Source organism: Budorcas taxicolor, chromosome 21 (genome assembly GCF_023091745.1).
Source record: "Budorcas taxicolor isolate Tak-1 chromosome 21, Takin1.1, whole genome shotgun sequence".
Lineage (NCBI taxonomy): Eukaryota > Metazoa > Chordata > Mammalia > Artiodactyla > Bovidae > Budorcas > Budorcas taxicolor.
In genome coordinates this window covers 71,301,394-71,325,599 of record NC_068930.1, presented here as the reverse complement: position 1 = coordinate 71,325,599, position 24,206 = coordinate 71,301,394, and the positions used below count along the sequence as shown (strand labels likewise).

The following is a 24,206-nucleotide window of genomic DNA, read 5'->3' as shown; positions in this document are numbered from 1 at the left end:
GGCCCCATGGGGCTCCCGTGCACTGGTGGCTCCCCTGGAGCACTCTTCCCCTACTCTCCGCTGGTTTGCACACAGTCTCGCTCACACCGCGCGTGTTCTCGTGCAGGAAGTGCTGCCTCCTGGCTCTCACGCGGGCTTCTCTGGACTGCACTTGCCGTTCATCGGGTTCACATTCACCACGGAAAGGTGCGTCTGCGTCTGCCTGCCCCCGCGGGTGGGGGTCTCCCCGTGGGGTCGGGGAGCTTCCATGTGGGGCTGAGCCCCATCAGAGCCGGGGACTCTGACGTGTTCCGTGCTTGAGGGAGCTTCTCTTTTAACAACCCATTAAAAATGGAAAAGCCGTTTTTACCTCAGACTTGGGGCTCGGCCCACAGGCCCTGGTTTGCTGGCCCCGACCCCTGCCGGCCATCAACTGGACGGGCTTTGCCCAGGTGGGACACCGGGGGCCCTGGCCAGTGGCGGGGTGTCTGGCCACCCCGGCTGAGTGCCCACTCCGTCCAGGCTCTGCTGGCTTTCGTGGGGAGTTTTGCAGCAGCCACAGGGTTCCCGGGGCACGGGGCGGGGCTGTAGATGAGAGCCACGCCCCGCCTGTGAGCACAGCCCGGGGAGCCCTGGCTGGGGCCGTGTGTGTGGCCTGTCTCCAGGGCCTCTGCAGAGTTGTGGTGCCCGTGGTGCTCTGACTCGATTTTAAAAGGACCCTGGGCCAGGAAGAGGGGGCTGAGGAAGAAAGGCAGTAAAATAAGACAGATGGGGCTGCCTCGGCACCTGGAGCAAGGTCACTGAGCTTGGTTCCTGGCTGCTTCCAGCTGTGGGTGCCTGAATTGCGATAAATTTCTATGGAAGTGGCCTACTTCTGCCCAAGCTTGTGAAAGCTCTCTTCAGGTGTCAGATGCTGGAGTTAGTAGCGCTTAGGCCAGAGCGATTGCTTAGGCCAGAGCGATTGCTTAGGCCAGAGCGATTGCTTAGGCTAGAGCGATTGCCTTCCAGCCCAGAGGAGGCGTTCTGGGTACGCTGGGCATGCTGACTTATTAGCCCCTCTGCAGAGGCTCTAGACCCTTCCACCGCGTTCAGCTCACTGGGTGCCTGTCACACCTGTGGACCATGGCCCCCCAGCGAGGCTCCAGGTTTGGCAGGTTGACCCAGGGACCTCTTCCTGAAACAGACCCCAGCAGTGCTGGCTGGCCCAGCACCTTTGGGCCACCTTTGAGAAACACCAGCCAGGCCTTTCTGTGAGAGAGAATGTGTGTGTGTGTGTGTGCACGCGCACTCACTGTAGAACTCAGAAAAGCGTCCCTGACTGCCCTTCTGTGTATGTGTGTGCACACTCACTCACTGTGTAGAACTCAGAAACGCTCCTGACATTGTCATCACTTTAAAAGCAAGAGGAGCTAAGTGGCTTGTCCCTAAGTTCAGCTCCGATGGAGAGAACCTTCCTTGGCCCAAATCTGTGCATCAGCGTGTGCTCATGGAGAGGCGTATCGTGAGCCGCTGCTGGTTGGTGAGGACCTTGGCTGTACTGGTCCAGGGGTTGGACTTGCAGGAGCCATGTAGGGTGTTGACAGTTTGCAGGCTGAGGGGACGGTCCTGGTGAGGGCAGAGCCAGTGCACCCTCGCCCCTCACAGTGCCGCAGTCGCCGCTGAGCATCAGGGCGCCTCTGCCCGCAGCCCCGCCAGCCCAGGCCCTCGTGCAGGAGGCCTTCTTTCAGCTCCTGGTTAGGTGTGCACGGTGACTTAGAGATTACACTCTGTGCCATCACAGTGAACTGAATCCACGTCATTTGTTCAATGACGAAGTCATGTCCAACTCCTGCAACCCCACGGACTGTAGCCCACCAGGCTCCTCTGTCCGTGGGATTTCCCAGGCAAGAATACTGGAGTGGGTTGCCATTTCCTTCTCCAGAATCAACTGTACTTCAATAAAAGAAAGAAAGAAAGAAAATCATACTTTCCAGCCCTGCAGAGGCGCTCTATCTGACCAGCCCTCTCACTGCCCATTGTCACCCAGTGGCTTGCAGTAAAGAAGACTCTTGTCTCATTTGGCTCCATAAACAACAAAGTCTTTTCACAGGTGATTGTGTTTACCAGTTTGAAAAGGCTTATCTTTTACCCCAGGAAGTTTCTAAACACTAATGAAGTCCTTGTAAAGTCTCCGTGGGTGAGAACACGCTGTTGCTTTATCTGCAGCTGCTTCTCTGACCGGGGTTCTCTGAAGAGCATCCTGCAGTCCAGCACACTGACCAGAGATGAGGGCGTGCAGCGCGATCTGGAGGCCAGCCTGCAGGTGGAGGCCTACGAGAGGCGCATCCGGAGACTGGAGCAGGAGAGGCTGGAGCTGAGCCGGAAGCTGCAGGGTGAGGGGTGGGGCCTCTGCGCAGGGACTGCCCCCCGCGGCCCGCCCCCCCACAGCCCTCACACGCGTCTCCCCCCCAGAGTCCACGCAGACCGTCCAGTCCCTCCACGGCTCAGCCCGGGCCCTGGGCGGCGCAGCCCGGGACAAAGAGATCAGACGGCTGAACGAAGAGATCGAACGTTTGAAGAATAAGATAGCAGGTGAGTGTTCCAAGGTCACCCTGCTTAGTCTCTGTTCTCGGACCTTCCTTTCTGCAAAAAACATTCTCGGGGTCCTTTCCATTGGATGGAAATGCGGGAAAAAAGTTAAACTTTAGCAAAGAGTTCTGGTGTTTTGCCAGTTTATTTTAAATGATTTCTCTAATGTGCCTAACTTTAACACTATAGGAACTGATTTGAGCTGTTAGAGTCAATGCTTTATATATGATCTCTCAGAGTATTTACATTTTCCCCTGTTAATTCTCCTCTTTGTCACTCTGAGGCAGAACTGCCGTAACACGCTCTTTCTGGAGCTCTCACCCGCGGCCGGGTCTCCCCTCCAGTGTTGAATGCTGGATCTGGTGTCACCAGAGTGCATGTTCCATGGCTCCCAGTTATCAGAGCTCCCTGAGGACTCAGGGCACTGTCAAGCCCCAGCCCTTAGCCTGACCTGTGGGTCGGTGCTACACCTGGTTCCTTCCAAACCGAACCCAAGCCAGTGGCTGTCTCTCTGCTTCCTTCTGGGACCCGCCATCCTGATCTGAGAAAAGGCTGCCGTTGAGTGCCTTGCTCACCAAGACCCTCCCACACCGCCCAGCTGTGCTCATATGTTACAGGGGAGCGAGGGAGAGACGAGGCCACAGGCGCCCTGGGGCTCACGTCCCCGGGGAGAGGGTGTGGACACGCGTCAGAGCCAAGTCTGGGGGGTCTGTCAGCTGTGCCAGCGGCCGTACGCGTGTAAGGGAGCCCGGCTTGTTTCCTGTTTTGTTCAGATTCCAGTAGGCTGGAGCGACAGCTCGAGGACACGGTGACTCTCCGCCAGGAGCACGAGGATTCCGCGCAGCGGCTGAAGGGCCTGGAGAAGCAGTACCGCGTGGCGCGGCAGGAGAAGGAGGACCTCCACAAGGTAGGCGGGCCCATCTGTGGGGAAAGTGCGTGGCTTCACAGAGTGTGCGGTTGTGTTCACGGGGACGTCGGAGACTTGCAGGCCTTCATCTGCCTCTGTGATGGTGGGATGACACGGGAGAGGTCGGGATTCCCGAGCCAGGCAAGCTTGGGCGCCTCACGGGCTCCCTGGGCCCGGGTAGCCTTCAGGCTGTGCTGGGGCTAACAGAGGGCCTTCCCGGGGAGCTCAGTTTTCGGGGCCAAGGCTGCAGCCTTTCACCAGCATTTGCTGTCACTTCAACTCCTTGACACAGCAACAGGTGATGCTTCTCACCTTGCGGTCCTTGTTAGGCAAACGTAAACAGCCTGTAACTCTTTGTGTTCAGCAATTGATCGAGGCTTCCGAGCGGTTGAAGTCCCAGGCCCGGGAGCTGAAAGACGCCCACCAGCAGCGGAAGCTGGCACTGCAGGAGTTCTCGGAGCTCAACGAGCGCATGGCCGAGCTGCGCTCCCAAAAGCAGAAGGTGTCACGGCAGCTGCGGGACCGAGAGGAGGAGGTGGAGGCGGCCATGCAGAAGATCGACACACTGCGGCAGGAGGTCCGCAGGGCCGACAAGGGCCGGAAGGAGGTAGTGTCTCAGGGCGTCGGGCCGTGTTGATGGGGTGTCTGGAGGGTCCCAGTAAGGTGGCTTTGAGAGCTTGGGCTGCATCCTGTAAATCACTGGGAAGTAAACTGGATCTTAAATTTCATGTGAAGCCAAGTAAGTTGCTCTGCCAAGTGTTTATCTTGTAGTTCTCAGCCCTTCATACATGTTTGTGAAATTATTAAAACAGGTCTCTGTAGTAGTAAAGTTTCAGAGTAAAGTAGACGGCTTCGTGCCCACAAAGTACCATAGAAATGCGCCGTGACGTGATGTGGCATGGCTTCCGAGAACTGAAGGCTCAAAGCGGGTGGAGGGCCAGTCTCAGCCCAGGGCAGCCTTCTGAGACTGACTCTAGGATCCTTGACACTCAGAAGGTCACCAAGGCCCCAGGGAGCTTTTGTATATTTGGTTACAGGCCTTAATGTTTAACAACTTAGAAGTTAGAACTGAAAAATGTTCAACATAACCAGACTGATTCAGTTCAGTTCAGTCTCTCAGTCATGTCTGACTCTTTGCGACCCTGTGGACTGCAGCACACCAGGCTTCCCTGTCCATCACCAACTCCAGGAACTTATTTAAACTCATGTCCATCGGTGATACGTTCAACCATCTCATCCTCTGTTATCCCCTCTCCTCCCGCCTTTAATCTTTCCCAGTGTCAGGGTCTTTTCCGGGGAGTCAGTATTTCGCATCAGGTGCCCAAAGAATTGGAGTTTCAGCTTCAGCATCAGTCTTCCCAGTGAATGTTCAGGACTGATCTCCTTGCAGTCCATGGGACTCTCAGTAGTCTCCAACGCCACAGTTCAAAAGCATCAAGTCTTCAGTGCTCAGCCTTCTTTATGGTCTAGCTCACATCCATACACAAACTACTGGAAAAACCATAGCTTTGACTAGACAGACCTTGGTTGGTAAAAGAATGTCTCTGCTTTTTAATATGCTGTTTAGGTTCTTAATAGCTTTTTTTCCAAGGAGCAAGCATAGTTTAACTTCATGGCTGCAGTCACCATCTGCAGTGATTTTTGGAGCCCAAGAAAATAAAAGTCTCTCACTGTTTCCATTGTTTCCCCATCTATTTGCCATGAAGTGGTGGAACTGGATGCCATGATCATTTTTGTGCATTTCTTTAATGTTTGGTTTAGTAGAAAGCACCCAGGTTCTCATATGTGTTTCTGTGTTGTCTGTAGTGATAACCTTTTCTGTATAATTTACATGAAGAAAATCTAGCTCCTAAGATGGGGAATTAGAGGAGGAAGGCCTTGGAGAGCCTCCAGGGCCTCAGGACCCCGCTTTGAGAACTGCCCTCCTCGATGGTTCCACATGTGCTCTTAACAGGCAGCACATCTCCCGCAGCCCTGCCTATAAATTTGCTGGGTCCCCTCGGTGAACTGCCGGGAGGGCCTGGAAACACCTGTTCCGCTCCATTCATGTTCAGGGCTCTTTGTCCTTTGGCCTCAAGATGCCTCTGTTTTCTTCTTAGACATTTGGTTGTGCAACCCCAGGACATTTGTGTTAATAATTACAGCCAACTACAACTCTCTTCAGTGAACCCTTGGTTGGGCACAGCCCTTCCGGTTCTGGGGGTAACCCTGCAGCCGAAGCAGCTGGGCCCGGGGTGCTCAGCTTGAGACAGGGTCATGGTACACAGACCTCGTTACTCTCTCCACCCTTGTGTGTGTTTGGAATCTCCCCTCTGGACAATGAATCTGTGTTCTGCAGGCATCAGAAGTCCCTGTTTTCATGAACTTGTATCTTTTCTTAAAATTTAGTTTCAGTGTATCTGTTTAAATTAGAATTTAAGCTAACCAGCCATTCCAGTTAAGTCCAGAAGTGTTATTTCTCAGCCATTAACTAGTGATGGAATCTGAGAGAGCGTGAAGAATCAGGAAGCTTTCTGGAGGCTCAGTTCCCTGGGACTGCCTCCCTGGGAGGGCTCCAGCCACGGTGGGCCTGGCGGGCGGTGGTAAGCAGCGCTCTCTCCCTCCTCAGCTGGAGGCGCAGCTCGAAGACGCGGTGGCCGAGGCCTCCAAGGAGCGCAAGCTGCGTGAGCACAGTGAGAACTTTTCCAAGCAAGTGGAGAGCGAGCTCGAGGCCCTCAAGGTAGCGCAGCGAGTCTCTCCTCACCGAGGGAGCGGGGCAGGCCGTGGTCCTTGGCGGCTGCTGGGTGGGCGTCCTGGGAACCCGACGTGGAAGCTTGTGGGAGCTTTCCACTTTCCAGAACCAGATCCTTCACTTGACCTCCTAGAGCCAGCCCTTGTACCCCGACACCTCTTGCTTTCTCTGTGTCTTGGTCTGTGAATTCAGTGCTGGTCATTCTGGAAGAGCTCCTCACAGCCCATGTGCTGCTGGTCATCCGCAGGGGGCTGAGGTGGGGTGGGGCTGTAGGTGCTCCCTGTCAGCTGAGAGACCTCAGATACAGGCCTCTACTTTCTGAGTCTGTCCTCCTCATCTGTGAAATGGAGACAGACAGCAGTCTCCTCCCTCTCACAGCTGGCCCTTCGCCTAGACTTGGTGCCATGACTGCGTCTCCCAGTCCCTTTCTTCACCTCTGTAGTCTGCCCTCTCCAGGCAGCTTGTCACTCCAGGGTCGGAGCCCATCACATCTCTACTGGCTGCTGATGGCTTCCCGCAGTTCTCAAATAACCCTGACCCGTCCCTTCAGCCTCCCCGATGCCCTCCTGTTCTCCAGCCTTGTGCAGCTCGCCCCCCACCCCGTTCTCCTCACCCCTCACCCCCACGCTCAAGACCCTCCTAGCCTGACAGCTCAGTGCCCACGTCACCGCCCGTGACAGCAGAAACCCTGTGTGACCCTGTCAGCAGGAGGTGCCTGACTCACGGCCCTCCAGAGAATGCTCTGGTGTGAGTGAACAGACCGCACGAGGGGACCTTGAGGGCCACTCACGTCAGAGTGTGAGCAGGGCCTCAGGGTCCCAGGCACATCTGGATTTCCCAGGGCAGAGCCCCCCACCCCTGCAAAGCCTGCCCTGCAGCCGTGGGGGAGGGATCGGTGCCCACCGCTGGGAGCGCTTACTGTGTCTGTCTTGGGCGGGGTGAGGCAGGGCCCTCGAGGAGGACACAGAGATTTGTGATCTGTCCCAACCTTTGCCCTCAGATGAAGCAGGGGGGCCGCGGGCCAGGTGCCACCCTAGAACATCAGCAGGAGATTTCCAAGATGAAGTCTGAGCTCGAGAAGAAAGTCCTGTTTTATGAAGAGGAGCTGGTGAGACGTGAGGCCTCCCACGTGCTGGAGGTGAAGAACGTGAAGAAGGAGGTGCACGACTCTGAGAGCCAGCAGCTGGCCCTGCAGAAAGAGGTCATGATGCTGAAGGACAAGCTGGAAAAGTCCAGGCGAGAGCGGTGAGTGCGCCACGCGGGGCAGGCGGGGGCAAGCCGGCCGGGGCCCTGACGCCCGTCCTGCGTCCTCAGGCACAGCGAAATGGAGGAGGCCGTGGGCACCGTCAGGGGCAAATACGAGCGGGAGAGGGCGATGCTGTCCGAGGAGAACAGGAAGCTGACTGCCGAGAACGAGAAGGTGATTGAGGCTCTGAGTGCCGCCCTGTGGCAGCTGCCGTTCTTTCCACTCTTGAGTCTTAGAGGTGGGGCGTTTCAAGTAACTGAATTCCTAAATGATAGAACATGTTTGGTCTTTAAAGCGGGATGTTTTCATTTAGTTACAAGCTATTGATTACCTGTAACTGCTAGCTCTGATCACTTTGACACTCATATTTCTATTGAAGCGGGGCTTAAGTTAACATACGGCCAGGAACCCCACACTGGAAGTTAGGTTGGCAAACCCTCATAACAGTGAAAGAAAACGTGAAGACCCTTTGAAAGAGCCTGCAGTTTTGTGGTGCTGACGTCACGTGTAAACGAGTAACGAGTCGTGTGTCCCGACTGTTTCCCGCCAGCTATGCTCCTTTGTGGATAAGCTCACGGCTCAGAATAGGCAGCTGGAGGATGAGCTGCAGGATCTGGCATCTAAGAAGGAGTCGGTCGCCCACTGGGAGGCCCAGATTGCGGAAATCATCCAGTGGTACGTGCCTGCGGGCCTGGTCACAGTTCCCCAGCTGCTGGCCCGCCTCCACAACTCACACTGCTCCTCTGCGGGCTCACTACCCAGCTCACCTCAGCCTCCCCCAGATAAGTAACATCCAGGGGCGGCAGTTCTGTCCAGTGGCCGTGATGCGGGACTGCAGGTGGGAGGCAGCACCCCACGTGGCCCATGGTGTGGGTCGGGCTGGCCCCACATGCGGAGACAGAGCAGAGCTTCCGGGAGTCCAGAGAGTGAGCTGGGGCTGTCCTGACCAGGCGTCAGAGGTCACGGTGCCTGGGTGGTGAGGTGCGGAACCTCCGTGTCTTGAGGAGGGATAGCGGGCAGCGCTCACTCACAGGACGGCCCTTTCCCCTCTAGGGTCAGCGACGAGAAGGACGCCCGGGGTTATCTCCAGGCCCTGGCCTCTAAGATGACCGAAGAGCTCGAGACGCTGAGGAGCTCCAGTCTGGGATCAAGAACGCTGGTGGGTCTGGGTCTGGAAGCCGCATCTGTGTTGCTTTGTGATGCTCAGGGGCTCCACCTTGATGTGAGTTGAGTGATGCGAGAGGCTGCTGGGAGGCCTGCGCCTTCTTTCTGATTTAGGAACTGACGGCTGTGCGGGGTCTCTGGCGGTGCGGGCTGCTCTCTAGTTCGGTGCGTGGCCCCTTGCTGGGGCGGGTCTCCTGTGGAGCATGGGCTGTGGGCACACAGGCTTCAGTAGCTGTGGCGCACGGGTGTAGCCGCTCTGCAGCAGGTGGGGTCTTCCCAGACCAGGGGTCAAAGCCATGTCCCCTGCATTGGCAGGCGGATTCGTTACCGCCTGCTGCTAGCACTTTGTCAGTTGTCAGGGGATCGCAGGTTGCTTCACCACCATTCATCTGGTTGGCAAATCCCTGCTGAGTCAGCAGGCTCGAGTTGGGACGGCACTCCGCCCTGGTAGAGGGTGCTTTGTTAGTGTGATGATCCACTGTCCGGTGGCCGATGTGACTCTGCGAGCGCGGAGCGTGGCCAGCGCCAGGCTGGTGGTGCTGGTCCCTCTCTCCGCCTCTGTCCCCCTTGTTAAAACAGGCACGTGCGACTTACCTGTGAGACTCACAGAGTAAGAGTGCAGGGAAAGCGGAACAGCTTCGTTAGAATCACAGCTAGAATTAAACTTTGTGGACCCACAGTTTAGTCCATGTTCTGGTTTGAGGCAGGGTCTGGGGAGACTGAGCTGTCTTTTAATTTCGTGGCTACAGTCACCATCTGCAGTGATTTTGGAGCCCCCCAAAATAAAGTGTGCCACTGTTCCCATTTTTTCCCTATCTATCTGCCATGAAGTGATGGGCCCAGATGCCATGATCTTAGTTTTCTGACTGTTGAGCTTTAAGTCAATTTTTTCACTCTCCTCTTTCACTTTCATCAAGAGGCTCTTTAGTTCTTTGCTTTCTGCCATAAGGGTGGTGTCATCTGCATATCTGAGGTTATTGATAGTTCTCCCGGCAATCTTGATTCCAACTTGTGCTTCTTCCAGCCCAGCGTTTCTCACGATGTACTCTGCATATAAGTTAAATAAGCAGAGTGACAGTATACAGCCTTGACGTACTCCTTTTTCTATTTGGAACCAGTCTGTTGTTCCATATACAGTTCTAACTGTTTCTTCCTGACCTGCATATAGGTTTCTCAAGAGGCAGGTCAGGTTCTCTGGTATTCCCATCTCTCTCAGAATTTTCCACAGTTTATTGTGATCCACACAGTCAAAGGCTTTGGCGTAGTCAATAAAGCAGAAATAGATGTTTTTCTGGAACTCTCTTCCTTTCTTGGTGATTCAGTGGATGTTGGCAATTTGATCTCTGGTTCCTCTGCCTTTTCTAAAACCAGCTTGAACATCTGGAAGTTCACGGTTCACATATTCTCAAACCCTGGCTTGGAGAATTTTGAGCATTACTTTACTAGCGTGTGAGATGAGTACAATTGTGCGGTAGTTTGAGCATGCTTTGGCATTGCCTTTCTTTGGGATTGGAATCAAAACTGACCTTTTCCAGTCCCATGGCCACTGCTGAGTTTTCCAAATTTGCTGGCATATTGAGTGCAGCACTTTCACAGCATCATCTTTTAGGATTTGAAATAGCACAAATGGAATTCCATTACCTCCACTAGCTTTGTTCGTAGTAATGCTTTTTGAGGCCCACTTCACATTCCAGGATGTCTGGCTCTGGGTAAGTGATCACACCATCGTGATTATCTGGGTCGTGAAGATCTCTTTTTGTACAGTTCTTCTGTGTATTCTTGCCACCTCTTCTTAATGTCTTCTGCTTCTGTTAGGTCCATACCATTTCTGTCCTTCACTGAGCCTATCTTTGCATGAAATGTTCCTTTGCTGTCTCTGATTTTTTTTTGAAGAGATCTCTAGTCTTTCCCATTCTATTGTTTTCCTCAATTTCTTCACACTGACCACTGAGGAAGGCTTTCTTATCTCTCCTTGCTATTCTTTGGAACTCTGCATTCAAACGGATACGTCTTTCCTTTTCTCCATTGTTTTTCGCTTCTCTTCTTTCACAGCTATTTGTAAGGCCTCCTCAGAAAGCCATTTTGCTTTTCTGCATTTCTTTTTCTTGGGGATGGTCTGGATCCCTCTCTCCTGTACATTGTCATGAAACTGCATCCATAGTTCATCAGGCACTCTAGTGAGAGTCTAGTGAGATCTAATCCCTTTAATCTACTTCCACTGTATAATCATAAGGGATTTGATTTCGGTCATACCTGATGGTCTAGTGGTTTTCCCTACTTTCTTCAATTTAAGTCTGAATTTGGCAATAAGGAGTTCATGATCTGAGCCACAGTCAGCTCCCAGTCTTGTTTTGGTTTACTATATAGAGCTTCTCCATCTTTGGCTGCAAAGAATATAATCAGTCTGATTTCGGTGTTGACCATCTGGTGATGTCCATGTGTAGAGTCTTCTCTTGTGTTGTTGGAAGAGGGTGTTTGCTATGACCAGTGCGTTCTCTTGGCAAAACTCTATGAGACTTTGCCCTGCTTCATTCTGTACTCCAAGGCCAAATTTGCCTGTTCAGTCCAGTTCAGTTCAGTCGCTCAGTCGTGTCCGACTCTTGGCGACCCCATGAATCGCAGCACGCTAGGCCTCCCTGTCCATCACCATCTCCCAGAGTTCACTCAGACTCACGTCCGTCGAGTCCATGATGCCATCCAGCCATCTCATCCTCTGTCGTCCCCTTCTCCTCCTGCCCCCAAACCCTCCCAGCATCAGAGTCTTTTCCAATGAGTCAGCTCTTCGCATGAGGTAGCCAAAGTACTGGAGCTTCAGCTTTAGCATCATTCCTTCCAAAGAAATCCCAGGGCTGATCTCCTTCAGAATGGGCTGGCTGGATCTCTTTGCAGTCCAAGGGACTCTAAAGAGTCTTCTCCAACACCACAGTTCAAAAGCATCAATTCTTCGGTGCTCAGCCTTCTTCACAGTCCAACTCTCACATCCATACATGAGCACTGGAAAAACCATAGCCTTGACTAGACGGACCTTAGTCGACAAAGCAATGACCTTGCTTTTGAATATGCTATCTAGGTTGGTCATAACTTTTCTTCCAAGGAGTAAGCGTCTTTTAATTTCATGGCTGCAGTCACCATCTGCAGTGATTTTGGAGCCCAAAAAAATAAAGTCTGACACTGTTTCTACTGTTTCTCCATCTATTTCCCTTGAAGTGATGGGACCAGATGCCATGATCTTCGTTTTCTGAATGTTAAGCTTTAAGCCAACTTTTTCACTCTCCTCTTTCACTTTCATCAAGAGGCTGTTTAGCTCCTCTTCACTTTCTGCCATAAGGGTGGTGTCATCTGCATATCTGAGGTTGTTGATATTTCTCCCGGCAGTCTTGATTCCAGCTTGTGTTTCTTCCAGTCCAGCGTTTCTCACGATGTACTCTGTATAGAAGTTAAATAAGCAGGGTGACAATATACAGCCTTGACGTACTCCTTTTCCTATTTGGAACCAGTCTGTTGTTCCATGTCCAGTTCTGACTGTTGCTTCCTGACCTGCATACAGATTTCTCAAGAGGCAGGTCAGGTGGTCTGGTATGCCCATCTCTTTCGGAATTTTCCCCAGTTTATTGTGATCCACACAGTCAAAGGCTTTGGCATAGTCAATAAAGCAGAAATAGATGTTTTTCTGGAACTCTCTTGCTTTTTCCATGATCCAGCAGATGTTGGCAACTTGATTTCTGGTTCCTCTGCCTTTTCTAAAACCAGCTTGAACATCAGGGAGTTCACGGTTCACGTATTGCTGAAGCCTGGCTTGGAGAATTTTGAGCATTACTTTACTAGTGTGTGAGATGAGTGCAATTGTGCGGTAGTTTGAGCATTCTTTGGCATTGCCTTTCTTTGGGATTGGCATGAAAATTGACCCTTTCCAGTCGTGTGGCCACTGCTGAGTTTTCCAAATTTGCTGGCATATTGAGTGCAGCACTTTCACAGCATCATCTTTCAGGATTTGAAACAGCTCAACTGGAATTCCATCACCTCCACTAGCGTTGTTCGTAGTGATGCTTTCTAAGTCCCGCTTGACTTCACATTCCAGGATGTCTGGCTCTAGATTAGTGATCACATCATCATGATTATCTGGGTCGTGAAGATCTTTTTTGTACAGTTCTTCTGTGTATTCTTGCCACGTCTTCTTAATATCTCCTGCTTCTATTAGGTCCAGACCATTTCTGTCCTTTATCGAGCCCATCTTTGCATGAAATGTTCCCTTGGTATCTCTAATTTTCTTGACGAGATCTCTAGTCTTTCCCATTCTGTTGTTTTCCTCTATTTCTTTACATTGATCGCTGAAGAAGGCTTTCTTATCTCTTCTTGCTATTCTTTGGAACTCTGCATTCAGATGCTGATATCTTTCCTTTTCTCCTTTGCTTTTCACTTCTCTTCTTTTCACAGCTATTTGTAAGGCCTCCCCAGAGAGCCATTTTGCTTTTTTGCATTTCTTTTCCATGGGGATGGTCTTGATCCCTGTCTCCTGTACAGTGTCACGAACCTCATTCCATAGTTCATCAGGCACTCTATCTATCAGATCTAGGGCCTTAAATCTATTTCTCACTTCCAGTGTATAATTGTAAGGGATTTAATTTAGGTCATGCCTGAATGGTCTAGCGGTTTTCCCTACTTTCTTCAATTTAAGTCTGAATTTGGTAATAAGGAGTTCATGATCTGAGCCACAGTCAGCTCCTGGTCTTGTTTTTGTTGACTGTATAGAGCTTCTCCATCTTTGGCTGCAAAGAATATAATCAGTCTGATTTCGGTGTTGACCATCTGGTGATGTCTATGTGTAGAGTCTTCTCTTGTGTTGTTGGAAGAGGGTGTTTGCTATGACCAGTGCGTTCTCTTGGCAAAACTCTATTAGCCTTTGCCCTGCTTCATTCTGTACTCCAAGGCCAAATTTGCCTGTTACTCCAGGTGTTTCCTGACTTCCTACTTTTGCATTCCAGTCCCCTATAATGAAAAGGACATCTTTTTTGGGTGTTAGTTCTAAAAGGTCTTGTAGGTCTTCATAGAACGGTTCAACTTCAGCTTTTTCAGCGTTCCTGGTTGGGACATAGAGTTGGATTACCATGATATTGAATGGTTTGCCATGGAAACGAACAGACATCATTCTCTCGTTTTTGAGATCACATCCAAGTACTGCATTTCGGACTCTCTTGTTGATTATGATGCCTACTCCATTTATTCTAAGAGATTCTTGCCTGCAGTAGTAGATATGATGGTCATCTGAGTTACATTCACCCATTCCAGTCCATTTTAGTTCGCTGATTCCTAAAATGTCAACATTCACTCTTGCCGTCTCCTGTTTGACCACTTCTAATTTGCCTTGATTCATGGACCTAACATTCCAGGTTCCTATGCAATACTGCTGTTTACAGCATCAGATCTTGCTTCCATCACCAGTCACATCCCCAACTGGGTGGTGTTTTTGCTTTGGCTCCGTCTCTTCATTCTTACTGGAGTTATTTCTCCACTGATCTCCAGTAGCATTTTGGGCACCTGCTGACCTGGGGAATTCATCTTTCATTGTCATATCTTTTTGCCTTTTCATACTGTTCATGGGGTTCTCAAGGCAAGAATACTGGAGTAGTTTGCCATTCCCTTCCCCAGTGGACCACATTTTGTCAGAACCCTCCACCATGACTTGTCTGTCTCGGGTGGCCCTGCACGACATGGCTCACGGTTTCATTGAGTTAGACAAGGCTGTGGTCCCTGTGAGCAGATTGGTTAGTTTTCTGTTATTGTGGTTTCTGTCTGCCCTCTGATGCCCTCTCAGCACCCTACCATATTACTGGGGTTTCTCTGACCTTGGACATAGAGTATCTCCTCTCGGCTGCTGGCCGCTCCAGCGCCGCGCAGCTCTCCGCTCCATCCTTAGAAGTCTTTACCTACTTCCTCCTGGGTCTGGTCACCTGAGCCTGCCTGTGGCTGGTCCCTCCGTCGCCTCTAGGTGGCGCCCCACTGTGCTCCCCACACCCCCGTCTCCACTTTACTCCTGCGGAGGAAAAATGAAAAATTCTTAACTGTTTTCAATGAAAATGTAAATAGAAGCCAGCAAGACAGTCTCTCCAGATTTCTCTTATACTCTTGAAAGTCAGTGAGATACATCTGGAGTCTCAATAAGAAAGAATGCTGTCCTCAAGTGGTGTATTTCACTGTAGCCTCACCCTTCAGTTCATCCCATCGCGCTTCCTTTTTCTTATTAGTTTAGTCTTTTAATGATGTAGTTACTAGGGTGATAATGGCACGATGTTTCAGGATGTAGAAAAATGAGAGTAACTCTGATCCTAGAATATAGCTTAAATTACTCTTTTACAGAGTGTAGTGGAACCATGTAGAGAAATTACCCTATCAGCTCAGTTTTATTTTTAAGAAAGTAAATTTTATTCTTTAGAAGACCTCTGAGAAAAAAGTCACAAAATACCAAAACTATAATTGGGTCCCATGGACTTTAATAACGTCTGAGAGTTAGTATTTAAATATAATAATAAAGTCTTAAGATTCAAAGAAGATAAATTACCTGTTAGTATTAATGTTGTTAAAGGAGTGAGTTGGTTCAGAATGTGTTTTAACATCTGAAACCACCTCTGCAGGACCCCCTCTGGAAGGTTCGCCGCAGTCAGAAGCTGGACATGTCTGCACGGCTGGAACTGCAGTCGGCCCTGGAGGCGGAGATCCGGGCCAAGCAGCTCGTGCAGGAGGAGCTGAGGAAGGTCAAGGATGTGAACCTCTCATTTGAAAGGTGCCTGCCAACCCGGGGCTGTTGGGATGAGCAGAGTGCTGTTTCTGGGGCACGGATGAGCACGTGCAGGGTTTTCAGGACAGAATGAGTGTGTGTGAGTCTGCAGTTTTGAAGCGTCTGTGTTTCTTTCTGAGTGTGAATGGGGTGCTTGCCACCCTGAGCTGGGTGACAGGACCCACATGTCCATGGACACCTCTCTGGCCTTCCTGTCCACCTCTTCAGCTTAGCGGTTGTTTTCTTTAAAAGGTAAAATCACACACTAAAATATTCAGAATTTTTTCCCCATCTTCAAGCAGTCATAGAAAACACTGTTTGACAAGGCAGTGAGTTCAGCAGATGCTTGATGAGAGCCCGTCATCTGCGGGTTCCATTTGTTCCTCATGATCTGTAATGACCTGCAGCCTTAAGAAAGCTGGGCTGCCCTGCCTGCGGTGGACCTGTCCATGTGGTTGGCTAAGCCCTGACACGTCTTCATGGGGGGGGTGACCTGGAAGTGATGGTGTCACTAACAGGACATCGTGTCAGTTTGGGGCTGAAAAACTAATCATGGTAACAGCTGCTATTTAAAGGAACTGCTGTGACTGTTATTCTATGAAAGCACATGACCCTTCCAGCATCCCTGTGAGGCGAGCGCATGTACCACCCCCGACCTCACAGTGCGGGGTGAGGGGCGGGCGGTGACCGGTTCTCCTGGCGTCACCGTGATCAGTACAGGGCTCTGAGCAAGGCTTGCTGCCCACCTCCCCCCTGGGTCCGCTGGGCCCTGCACTGGCCCGTCCTCGCCACGCTGAGAGCAGAGGCCCCGCTGCGCGTGCAGTGGTGTGGCTCTTCAGCGTGGCCCGCTGTCGTGCTCATTCTGGGGAAGACGTTTGGGGGCCTGACAGCTGAGTGACTGAGCCGTGGGTCCTCAGAGGTAAGGGCCGTCGGGGACCCCATTAGGGCCTCATGAGATACAGTTTGTAAACTCTGACTTTTAAAGTGAAGCTCGAGTATGATCCATGATGCAGTGAGCAGCAGCTGATGCTGAGAGTGGGCTTGAGTGTCTGTCCAGTGGGTCTGGGTGCTTTCTCAGACACCTGGGAGAAGCAGCCCCCCCAACACACACACAGACACACACACCACACAGACACAGACACACACACAGACACACCCCCCCCACACACACACAGACACGCACACACACACCCCCCACACACACAGACACACACCCACACACACAGACACACCCCCACACACACAGACACACACAGACACACACACCCCACACACACACAGACGCACACGCACACACACACACCAACCTAGCTACTTCGACACTCTGAACCAGCACAGAGATGACCTGAGCTCAGGGCACTTAAAGCCTTTTATTTTGTATTTTAGCAAACTAAAGGATTCTGAAGCCAAAAATAGAGAACTACTAGAAGAAATGGAAATTTTGAAGAAGAAGATGGAAGAAAAGTTTAGAGCAGATACTGGTAAATTAGGATCATAAGCTTCTGAATTGTTTACATATAAACCTTTTTTAATGAAATGGTTTTATGTTAGATTTAATTTGTTTTAATTTTAATGGTTTTTAGTTCTATAAGAAAAGCGCTACCCTAATCCCAAAGCCCAAATTCTGGAATAGGGTATGTCCAAAGATGCCTCCCAAAAAGGCAGCCGAGGTTTCCGGTGTATTCTTCCTTTGTTCCATCTTGAAAATATAGAGCAGGTGCCTGTGTCTGTATCGTTAGGCCTCACAGAGGCCTGCCCTGCCCTGTCCTGTGCTCAGGTGAGGCCACGACCCTTGGCTGGCCCAAGTCCTTTGTGCAGCTGGCTCGGCACAGCACCCGCTGGGTGTCCTGCCGCTGCAGTCCCCTGCCGCGGGGCGTGCCGTGTGCGTGCGACATTTGCTGCAGGGCTGCTGGTGGAAAGTGAGCGTGCGCACACTCAGGCTCAGCTGTGCTGGCTCTGGGCTCTGCTCCCGGGCTGTGGGTCTGCGTCCCCGGCACAGGGCGGGTGGGGGTCCCTGCCCTGTAGCCTCGCCCACCAGGGGTGACCTCGCTCGGAGCGGGTGAGAAGTTGGCACCACATTCACATTTCTTAACGAGTGAGGTTGCGCATCTTTTCATGTGTTTGAGGGCAGTTTGTACCTCACTCTGTGGTTTATGGATTTGTGTAAGTTCAGATTGTGGCTTTAGAAGCTGTTTATATGTTGAGGGCTAGAGTCTTTTTTTTTTTTTTTTTTTTAAGAGTCTTTTGTTTGACAAAAGTTGCAAATAATTTTCCTAGTTTGCCTTTTTGTCTTTTTACTTGGTTTACTATTATTATTATTATTCTTAATTTTGTCTGTCCTTGTGCCGGGCCTTCATTGCTGCAGGAGCCCACGCGATAGGCTTCTCGTTGCTCTGGCTGCTCTTGCGTTGGCAGGCACATTCTTTACCACCGAGCCACCAGGGAAGCCGCCTGATTTTTTTTTTTTTGCCAAGCATTAGGTGTTTTTTGTTACTGTTTTTCATTTTGTTTTACTATTTTAATTTTTATGTGTCAGATTTGTTAGTTTTTTTCCCTTTTTTAAGTCATAGGGAAATATTCCCCAAGTTCCCAGTTGTTCAAGTAATTCACCCATGTTTTCTTCAGATACTTCGGTGGCTTCATTTTTAAAATTTAGATTACTGATCCATTGGGAAGTTACTGTGACATAGAGTTTGAGGAGGACCCATTCTGTCTTTTTTTCTGAGACTTGTTAGTTGTCTGATGCCAATTATTAAAAGTTCCTCTCGATGCTGACTTCAGATGGTCAGTCTCACCATAGATGAGATGAGTTGCCATGGGGGCTGAGGGCTGTTTCTGGGTTTCCACCTTGTTCATTGTCAATGGGCAGGACCCCTGCTTCTAATTAGAACATGTGCTTCAGTGAATCTGCGTTAGTACTTGGTAGGCCTCCTCCCCTCCTACCCCTCATCTTAGAGACTCCCAGGTAGTCGTCTTGGCTGCTCCGGATGTCCAGTTCGGGGGCAAGTCTAATGGTATTTTTACTGTAATCGCATCATGTTCGTTAGTTCACTTACAGAGAATCGCTGTCTTGATGATACTGATTCTTCCCATAAAGCTTAAGAAACAGTCTTAAATTTTGTACCTTGACAAGTCTTGTTTTATTCTTACAGGACTCAAACTTGCAGATTTTCAGGATTCTATTTTTGAGTATTTCAACACTGCACCTCTTGCACATGATCTGACATTTAGAGTAAGTGTTTTTTTAAGTGACAAATGAATTTATGATAAATTAGAAGTATTGATAGTTTAATATGGTTTGGCTACCTGTGACCACAAACATACCAGTAAGTTAACATGAGACAGTTGTCTCAGCTGTTGACCAGGGACGCTGAATGCGTGAGGTTTGAGACGGTTAAAGTACGTAAAGTGTACCCAGAAAAGTGTTCCCACTTCCTCAAATCACATGGGGTGAAGGAGGTGCTTGGCACCTTCAGGGAAGAGACCCCTGCCAGCCTCCGCCTAGGTAGTGAGTGTTTCAGACAGTTTTTAAAACACACATTCTCCCCCTGCAGCCGGTCACATTACCCCTTCAGTGGCTTCTGTGCAGACTCGCCGATGGGTTGGGTTGGTGGTATGGAAGAACAGCCCGGCTCCAGGCCTCTGTGGAGGTCCTGGTGGGGCAGCTCAGGCCTCCACTTGGGGTGACTGCACCGGAGGCAGCCAGAGCGCCCGTGACGGGAAGCAGCTCCCGGGAGCAGCTGGGCCCGTCCTCCTCAGCTGCTGAGGCTCTTCACTGCACCCCTTGGAGATGGGGCAGTCAGTCCTTCTTTCCCCAAACTGCAGGGTGGACCCTTCCTGGCCACCCCTGAGACGAGCCAGTGAACGTAGTGACCTCAGGTCTCGCTAACGGGGCCTCTGGTGTGTTTGTCGTTGCTTTTGTTTCCTTTTTACCAGAACCCTGTAAACCTGCAGGAAGGCTGAAAGTGGCACCGTGAGCATACACGTGCCTCTCGCCTGGCATTCTGCCCATTGCGCTCTCCCTCTCTCGTGTACACTCGGAGCTTTTTGAGCACGAGTCGCGGGCATCGTGACCCCCAGACACTAAACTGTCTGGTGCTTCTTTGCTGAGGTCACTGAGCACAGGGCCACCCCCCCCCGCAGGGATGGTTTGCACAGCTGCCCCCCTCTGCCCAGGAGCCAGCGCCTCTCTGGTCTCCTTCCATCTGGAGTCACGGTCCCCACCTCACCCCCCTTTATAACTGATATTTTTGTAGTGTCCACACCAGCTGTCTTGTAGATTGGCCTCCACTCTTCCTCTTGATTAGACTGGGTTGGATGTTTTGATGTGAACTCTGTACCGGAGATGGTATGTGCTTCCTGCGAGTGGAGGCCGCTTGGCTCAGCACTGGGGATGCTAAGCTTCTTGGCCCTCAGGTGGAGGTGGTGTCTGTGGACCTGCCCCAGTGGGACTCAGGAGGTACCAGTGGTCATCCGCAGGTTAGCGGACCACCGTGATCCTAGCCTAGCCCAGTTGTTAAAAAACCCAAGCAGATCTGTGTTGCTTACAGATCTGGGGGTGCATTCTGGGCACCCACCTATTACATGCACCTGTCAAGAGGGGTTTTTCTCGAATGTGTGATGCCGCCTTTTCCCGTAAGTCCTCAGTTTTTAAGAAGCAAATACATGTAACTGTTCACACTGGCAGCTCTTCCAGACACATGCTGCTGGTCAGCCCCATGCCTCCTGCCAGCGCTGCAGGGCCAGACACAGACTCCCAAGAGGCTGAGACTCGGGTCGTGGCCAGGATGGGGTGGCCTTTCTCTAGAGCTCGTGGACAGCGGCAGGCCACGGGCCAGGTGGTCTCTAGCATGTCGTTCCTGTCACCGGGGGCGGCCAGAGGGGCAGGCTGCGCGTGACCCTAGACCCCGTCCCCTGTAGCCAGCACTCCTGCTGTTTCTCACGTTTAATTTTCGTCCCTCGCTGCCCCGTGACTTAAGTAGGAGGAACAGTTACTGATGAAAAGCTCCTTGGTCAGAGTCGGGGGTGTTAGGAGGGTTTGCAGACCTGAGAATCTTCTGATAGGAGCTCCTGGTCTGCCTTCCCCATGCGAAGCTGTAGTTCACACTAAAATGCTGGCCACAGCACTGAACCAGTAGGTTTTCCTGGAGGTCTGTCTCAGGTGGAAACACTGGTTTTCATTCCTCTGTCTGTCACAAGCAAGGGCTCCGTCTCTTCCCACACATCCTCTCTGCCAGCCTCTTGGGAGGAAGTCAGTCACTGCCAGCGTGGGGCCCGCCCTCATCGCTCCGAGTGCGGCCCCTCCCCATCCCGCCTGCACCCTTTACATCAATTGTCCAGCTAAATGAGACCAGTGGGCTGCTCCTCGGCTACAGTTAGATTACGAAATGTTCTTTTGCCCTTCGTTTATCTAAAAATGCAGCTCTAACTCATTTATGTACCTCGTTTATGGGGGAAAGTTGCTTATATCTGTGGCTAATTGATCTGGCCTTTCCCTTACGAGTGTGCTTACAGATTGACACATCGCAGTACATAGTCACGCATGTGTTTCTGTGCACACCCTGCTTCCCGTGTGAATTTGGCTCCTTAGGCAGCAGCCTGGTTAATTCAAGCCAGTGGAAAGTGTTTCTCTGATGCGGTTCGATGGGATTTCAGTGTGGAACTGCCTGCCCAGCTACCCTGGGTCACCTGTTGACAAGGCTACGTAAATTGTGTGTGTTCGTAAAACACAGTTGCTGGTGACGAGGGAATGTTCGAGTCGGGAGCGCTCCTGAGGTCATCTGTAGGTGGTTTTAGAATGTGGCTTTAGCTCTAGCTTGTGAAAGTAATTTGAGAGTCTTGAATTCTTAGAACCAAGCGTTGCTTCCCTGTCTCATGGAACTTAAAGGGAAATTCCTCCTTCTGGTCATAGGTCCACAGCCCTTTTTGATGTTAGAATTTATTCTCGGTCCCAGAAACGAGGTTCTGGAGCACGTGGCTACTTCAGCTTAGGGCTCCTGGGTGTAGAGTGAGTCACAGCCTGCGAGCTCAGAGGGCGGGCAGGCCAGGCTGCGGTTGGAGGGTGAGGCCTCGGTGGTAACCCTCCCTCACGGTCGCCCCCACCCCAGGACGCTGAGGGCAGTGGTCTCGGGAAGGCAAGACAGTTGTGAGTGAGATGGGGTCCGTGGTGGGATACTGCAGGAATGAGTCTGGGCTGGGGCCCCAGGTCCAAGCGCACTTTTAAATGGAGGCCGTGCAACTAGCCTCTGGCTTCTGCAGGATGAGCTCGCTTATCCCCACAGTGTTTCTCTGCCTTTGTTTTCAGACCAGCTCCACTAGTGAGCAAGAGACACAAGCTCCAAAGCCAGAGGCGTCCTTAGCGGCCTCTGTGGCCGCGGGCGCAGAGCAGCAGGAGGTGAGCATCGCCCTGTCGACCCCCAAGAGCCGGGCTCTGCCCCCCTCCCCATGTCTGCGCGCCTCGAGGACCCTCACAGGCGCTACCCTGGCAGCTTGTCCCTCTGAGGCAGCCTCGTTGAGAATTCCCGTTGGGGCCTCAGCCTGCCAAGGGTAGCTCCACGGCCGTCCCGACAGCACAGTAGATTGAGACCGCAGGATGGTTCCTGCTAATCAGTGCTGCCGAGTGAGGCGTGCACTGAGCTGGACGCTGCTCACTTGTCCCCGCTTGTCCCCAGGACGTGGCCCGGGCCCCTCAGAGGCTGCCCGCCGCACCGCTGCCCACTGCACAGACCCTCGCTCTGGCGGGACCAAAGGTAGGGCTTCCTCTTCCCTGGGGGGCGGGGGGGGGTTTCTTGGTTTTAGGCAACTTCGTGTAAACAAGCCAAACTTAATGTTTTCGTTTACACAGTAATGTTTTATTCTGAGTGGTGTGTTGAGTCATAAAGTGTCAGGACCCTGTGTTTTCTTAATTAAACCAGTGACACATGAATGCATTTTAATTGGAAAATTTCAGAGTCTGGTCTCCCCGGTCCTCTTCCCTCTCTCCCCAGACCGCATCTCCTTCCCCGATAGAGTGCCGCTCTCTGTTAAGTGTCTGTTAAGTCCCTGCTTCACGTGTATTCCCACGTATCTGGTTGCACTTCGGGCTCTAGAGAACCATGTGGCTTATGGGAGGCAATTTTCCCCCCACATAAATGGAAAGCTGCTGAAAGTGCCACTTGCTAACTTCTGCTCGTCGGTGTATCTTGGAGAGCTGAGCCCAACATTCAGGTGTGATGAGGTCCTAGGTTCCCAGTTTAGCAGGCATCTGGCCTCATGTGCTGGGTGCGTTTCTTTAATGTAGGCACAGCCTCTCTTAAGGCGAAAGACGCAGACAGCCATGCCTACTAGAGACAGGGGGCTTGGTGTCATTTGAGTCTAGCCAACAGCCAGGCTTTGGGCTTGCAGCTCTCAGAGAGGCAGAGAGCAGACCGGGCTCTGGGCTTTGTGCTGGTCGAGCCCTTGTTCTGGCATATGGCAGCACAATGTGCCCTGAAGGGCGCTGGTCCCTCCCCTTTGCTGCCTTGAGCTTCACCAGCGCTGTGGCTCTCACTCCATTGTCCATCGTCCCCTGTCCGCTCTCCCAGTGAGGAGTGTTGGGTTTTTCCAGACTCTTTCTGGGAGGAATGAGCTGCTGTGGCAGGGCTGTGCACCCCAAAATGTGGCCCAGGCCAGCCCTGGAGCCCCTGCAGGCAAGGGGCTCACGCCAGTGTGTTACCAGCGGTGTCTCCACCCCGACCCTCCAGCCTCGCCAGTGTGGGCAGCGAGGGTGCTCGCTGTGGGAGGCGCATGTGGGCTCGTTCTCTGGGTCAGCCTCTCCGTGGATGGCACCCCTGGGAGCCACGTACCTCATGGTGAAAGCACATGATTCAGCCTCTCGAGGTCGCACCCCAGAGGCTGAAACGTTTGCTCCCAAGTAGGCGGCCCCATGCTCACCTCCCTGTCTCACCCCCGATGTCCTTCCTGCAGCCGAAGGCGCACCAGCTGAGCGTCAAGTCCTTCTCCAGCCCCACGCAGTGCAGCCACTGCACCTCCCTGATGGTGGGGCTGGTCCGCCAGGGCTATGCCTGCGACGGTGAGTGCGCCCGCCCACCGCAAGGGCGCGGGGCGGGGGTGGTGAAGGCCCGGAGCCTGGGGTGGCCCCACCGGGAGGGCCCCCCGCAGGCTCCTCTGTTGGCTGAGCCGGGCCCAGCCGTGGTTGAAGTCCTGCTGCAGCGGACAGTACGCTGCTCCAGGGCGGCCAGGGCACCTGCTCATCCTTGTTTGCTGTAAAATTAACATCCACACCTGTTTTCCAAAGTAAAGGAAAGCAGAGTAAAAAAAAGAGCTTTAAAATATTTCATTAGCAAGTCGTCTAGAGAGAAGCATCGCCATGTGGCCTCTGTTCTTCCGGGTCTGTTATTACTAGCAATTTACGCCGCCGAGTCATGTGCCTGCCCTGTGCTGGGGCCGATGAGTATGCAGAGAAGTTAATCGGCCCCGCGTCCATGGGAACTGTTCCCTTTTGGGGGTGCCACACATCCCCCGCGGCCGCTGCTTCGGGGGTGCGGGTCTCACAGCACACCCCATGCTTTTGCAGTGTGCTCGTTTGCCTGCCACGTGTCCTGCAAAGACCGCGCCCCCCAGGTGTGCCCCATCCCCCCTGAGCAGTCCAAGCGGCCTCTAGGTGTGGACGTGCAAAGAGGCATAGGAACAGCCTACAAGGGCTACGTGAAGGTAGGATGTGACCCACGGCCATGCTCTGGCAGGCGGCCAGCCTGCTGACCACAGCCACACCCGGCTGCACTGGAAATCCATCCCTTTGCCCCATGTGCCGGTTCCGCGTGCCCTGCCCTCCTGGGGTCCTCTGGACCCCACAGAAGCA

The 24,206-nt window shown here is 52.2% G+C and overlaps 1 protein-coding gene across 2 annotated transcripts in view; it reads left to right on the top strand.

The window, feature by feature from the left end:
• Window positions 1-24,206, top strand: part of CDC42BPB (CDC42 binding protein kinase beta) — a 103,613-nt gene that overhangs the window by 67,224 nt on the left and 12,183 nt on the right. For both annotated transcript variants that reach the window (XR_008201246.1, XM_052659923.1), the window contains exons 9-25: window positions 107-186; window positions 2,185-2,351; window positions 2,431-2,550; window positions 3,321-3,454; window positions 3,819-4,061; window positions 6,063-6,173; window positions 7,186-7,430; window positions 7,500-7,605; window positions 7,982-8,106; window positions 8,485-8,590; window positions 15,225-15,373; window positions 16,754-16,848; window positions 18,520-18,599; window positions 21,672-21,761; window positions 22,039-22,116; window positions 23,312-23,417; window positions 23,922-24,058. Coding sequence is in view for 1 of the 2 variants with exons in the window: in XM_052659923.1 (XP_052515883.1) it covers window positions 107-186; window positions 2,185-2,351; window positions 2,431-2,550; window positions 3,321-3,454; window positions 3,819-4,061; window positions 6,063-6,173; window positions 7,186-7,430; window positions 7,500-7,605; window positions 7,982-8,106; window positions 8,485-8,590; window positions 15,225-15,373; window positions 16,754-16,848; window positions 18,520-18,599; window positions 21,672-21,761; window positions 22,039-22,116; window positions 23,312-23,417; window positions 23,922-24,058 (2,172 nt within the window). In the remaining variant the exon portion in view is untranslated. The remainder of the gene's footprint in view (window positions 1-106; window positions 187-2,184; window positions 2,352-2,430; window positions 2,551-3,320; window positions 3,455-3,818; window positions 4,062-6,062; window positions 6,174-7,185; window positions 7,431-7,499; window positions 7,606-7,981; window positions 8,107-8,484; window positions 8,591-15,224; window positions 15,374-16,753; window positions 16,849-18,519; window positions 18,600-21,671; window positions 21,762-22,038; window positions 22,117-23,311; window positions 23,418-23,921; window positions 24,059-24,206) is intronic.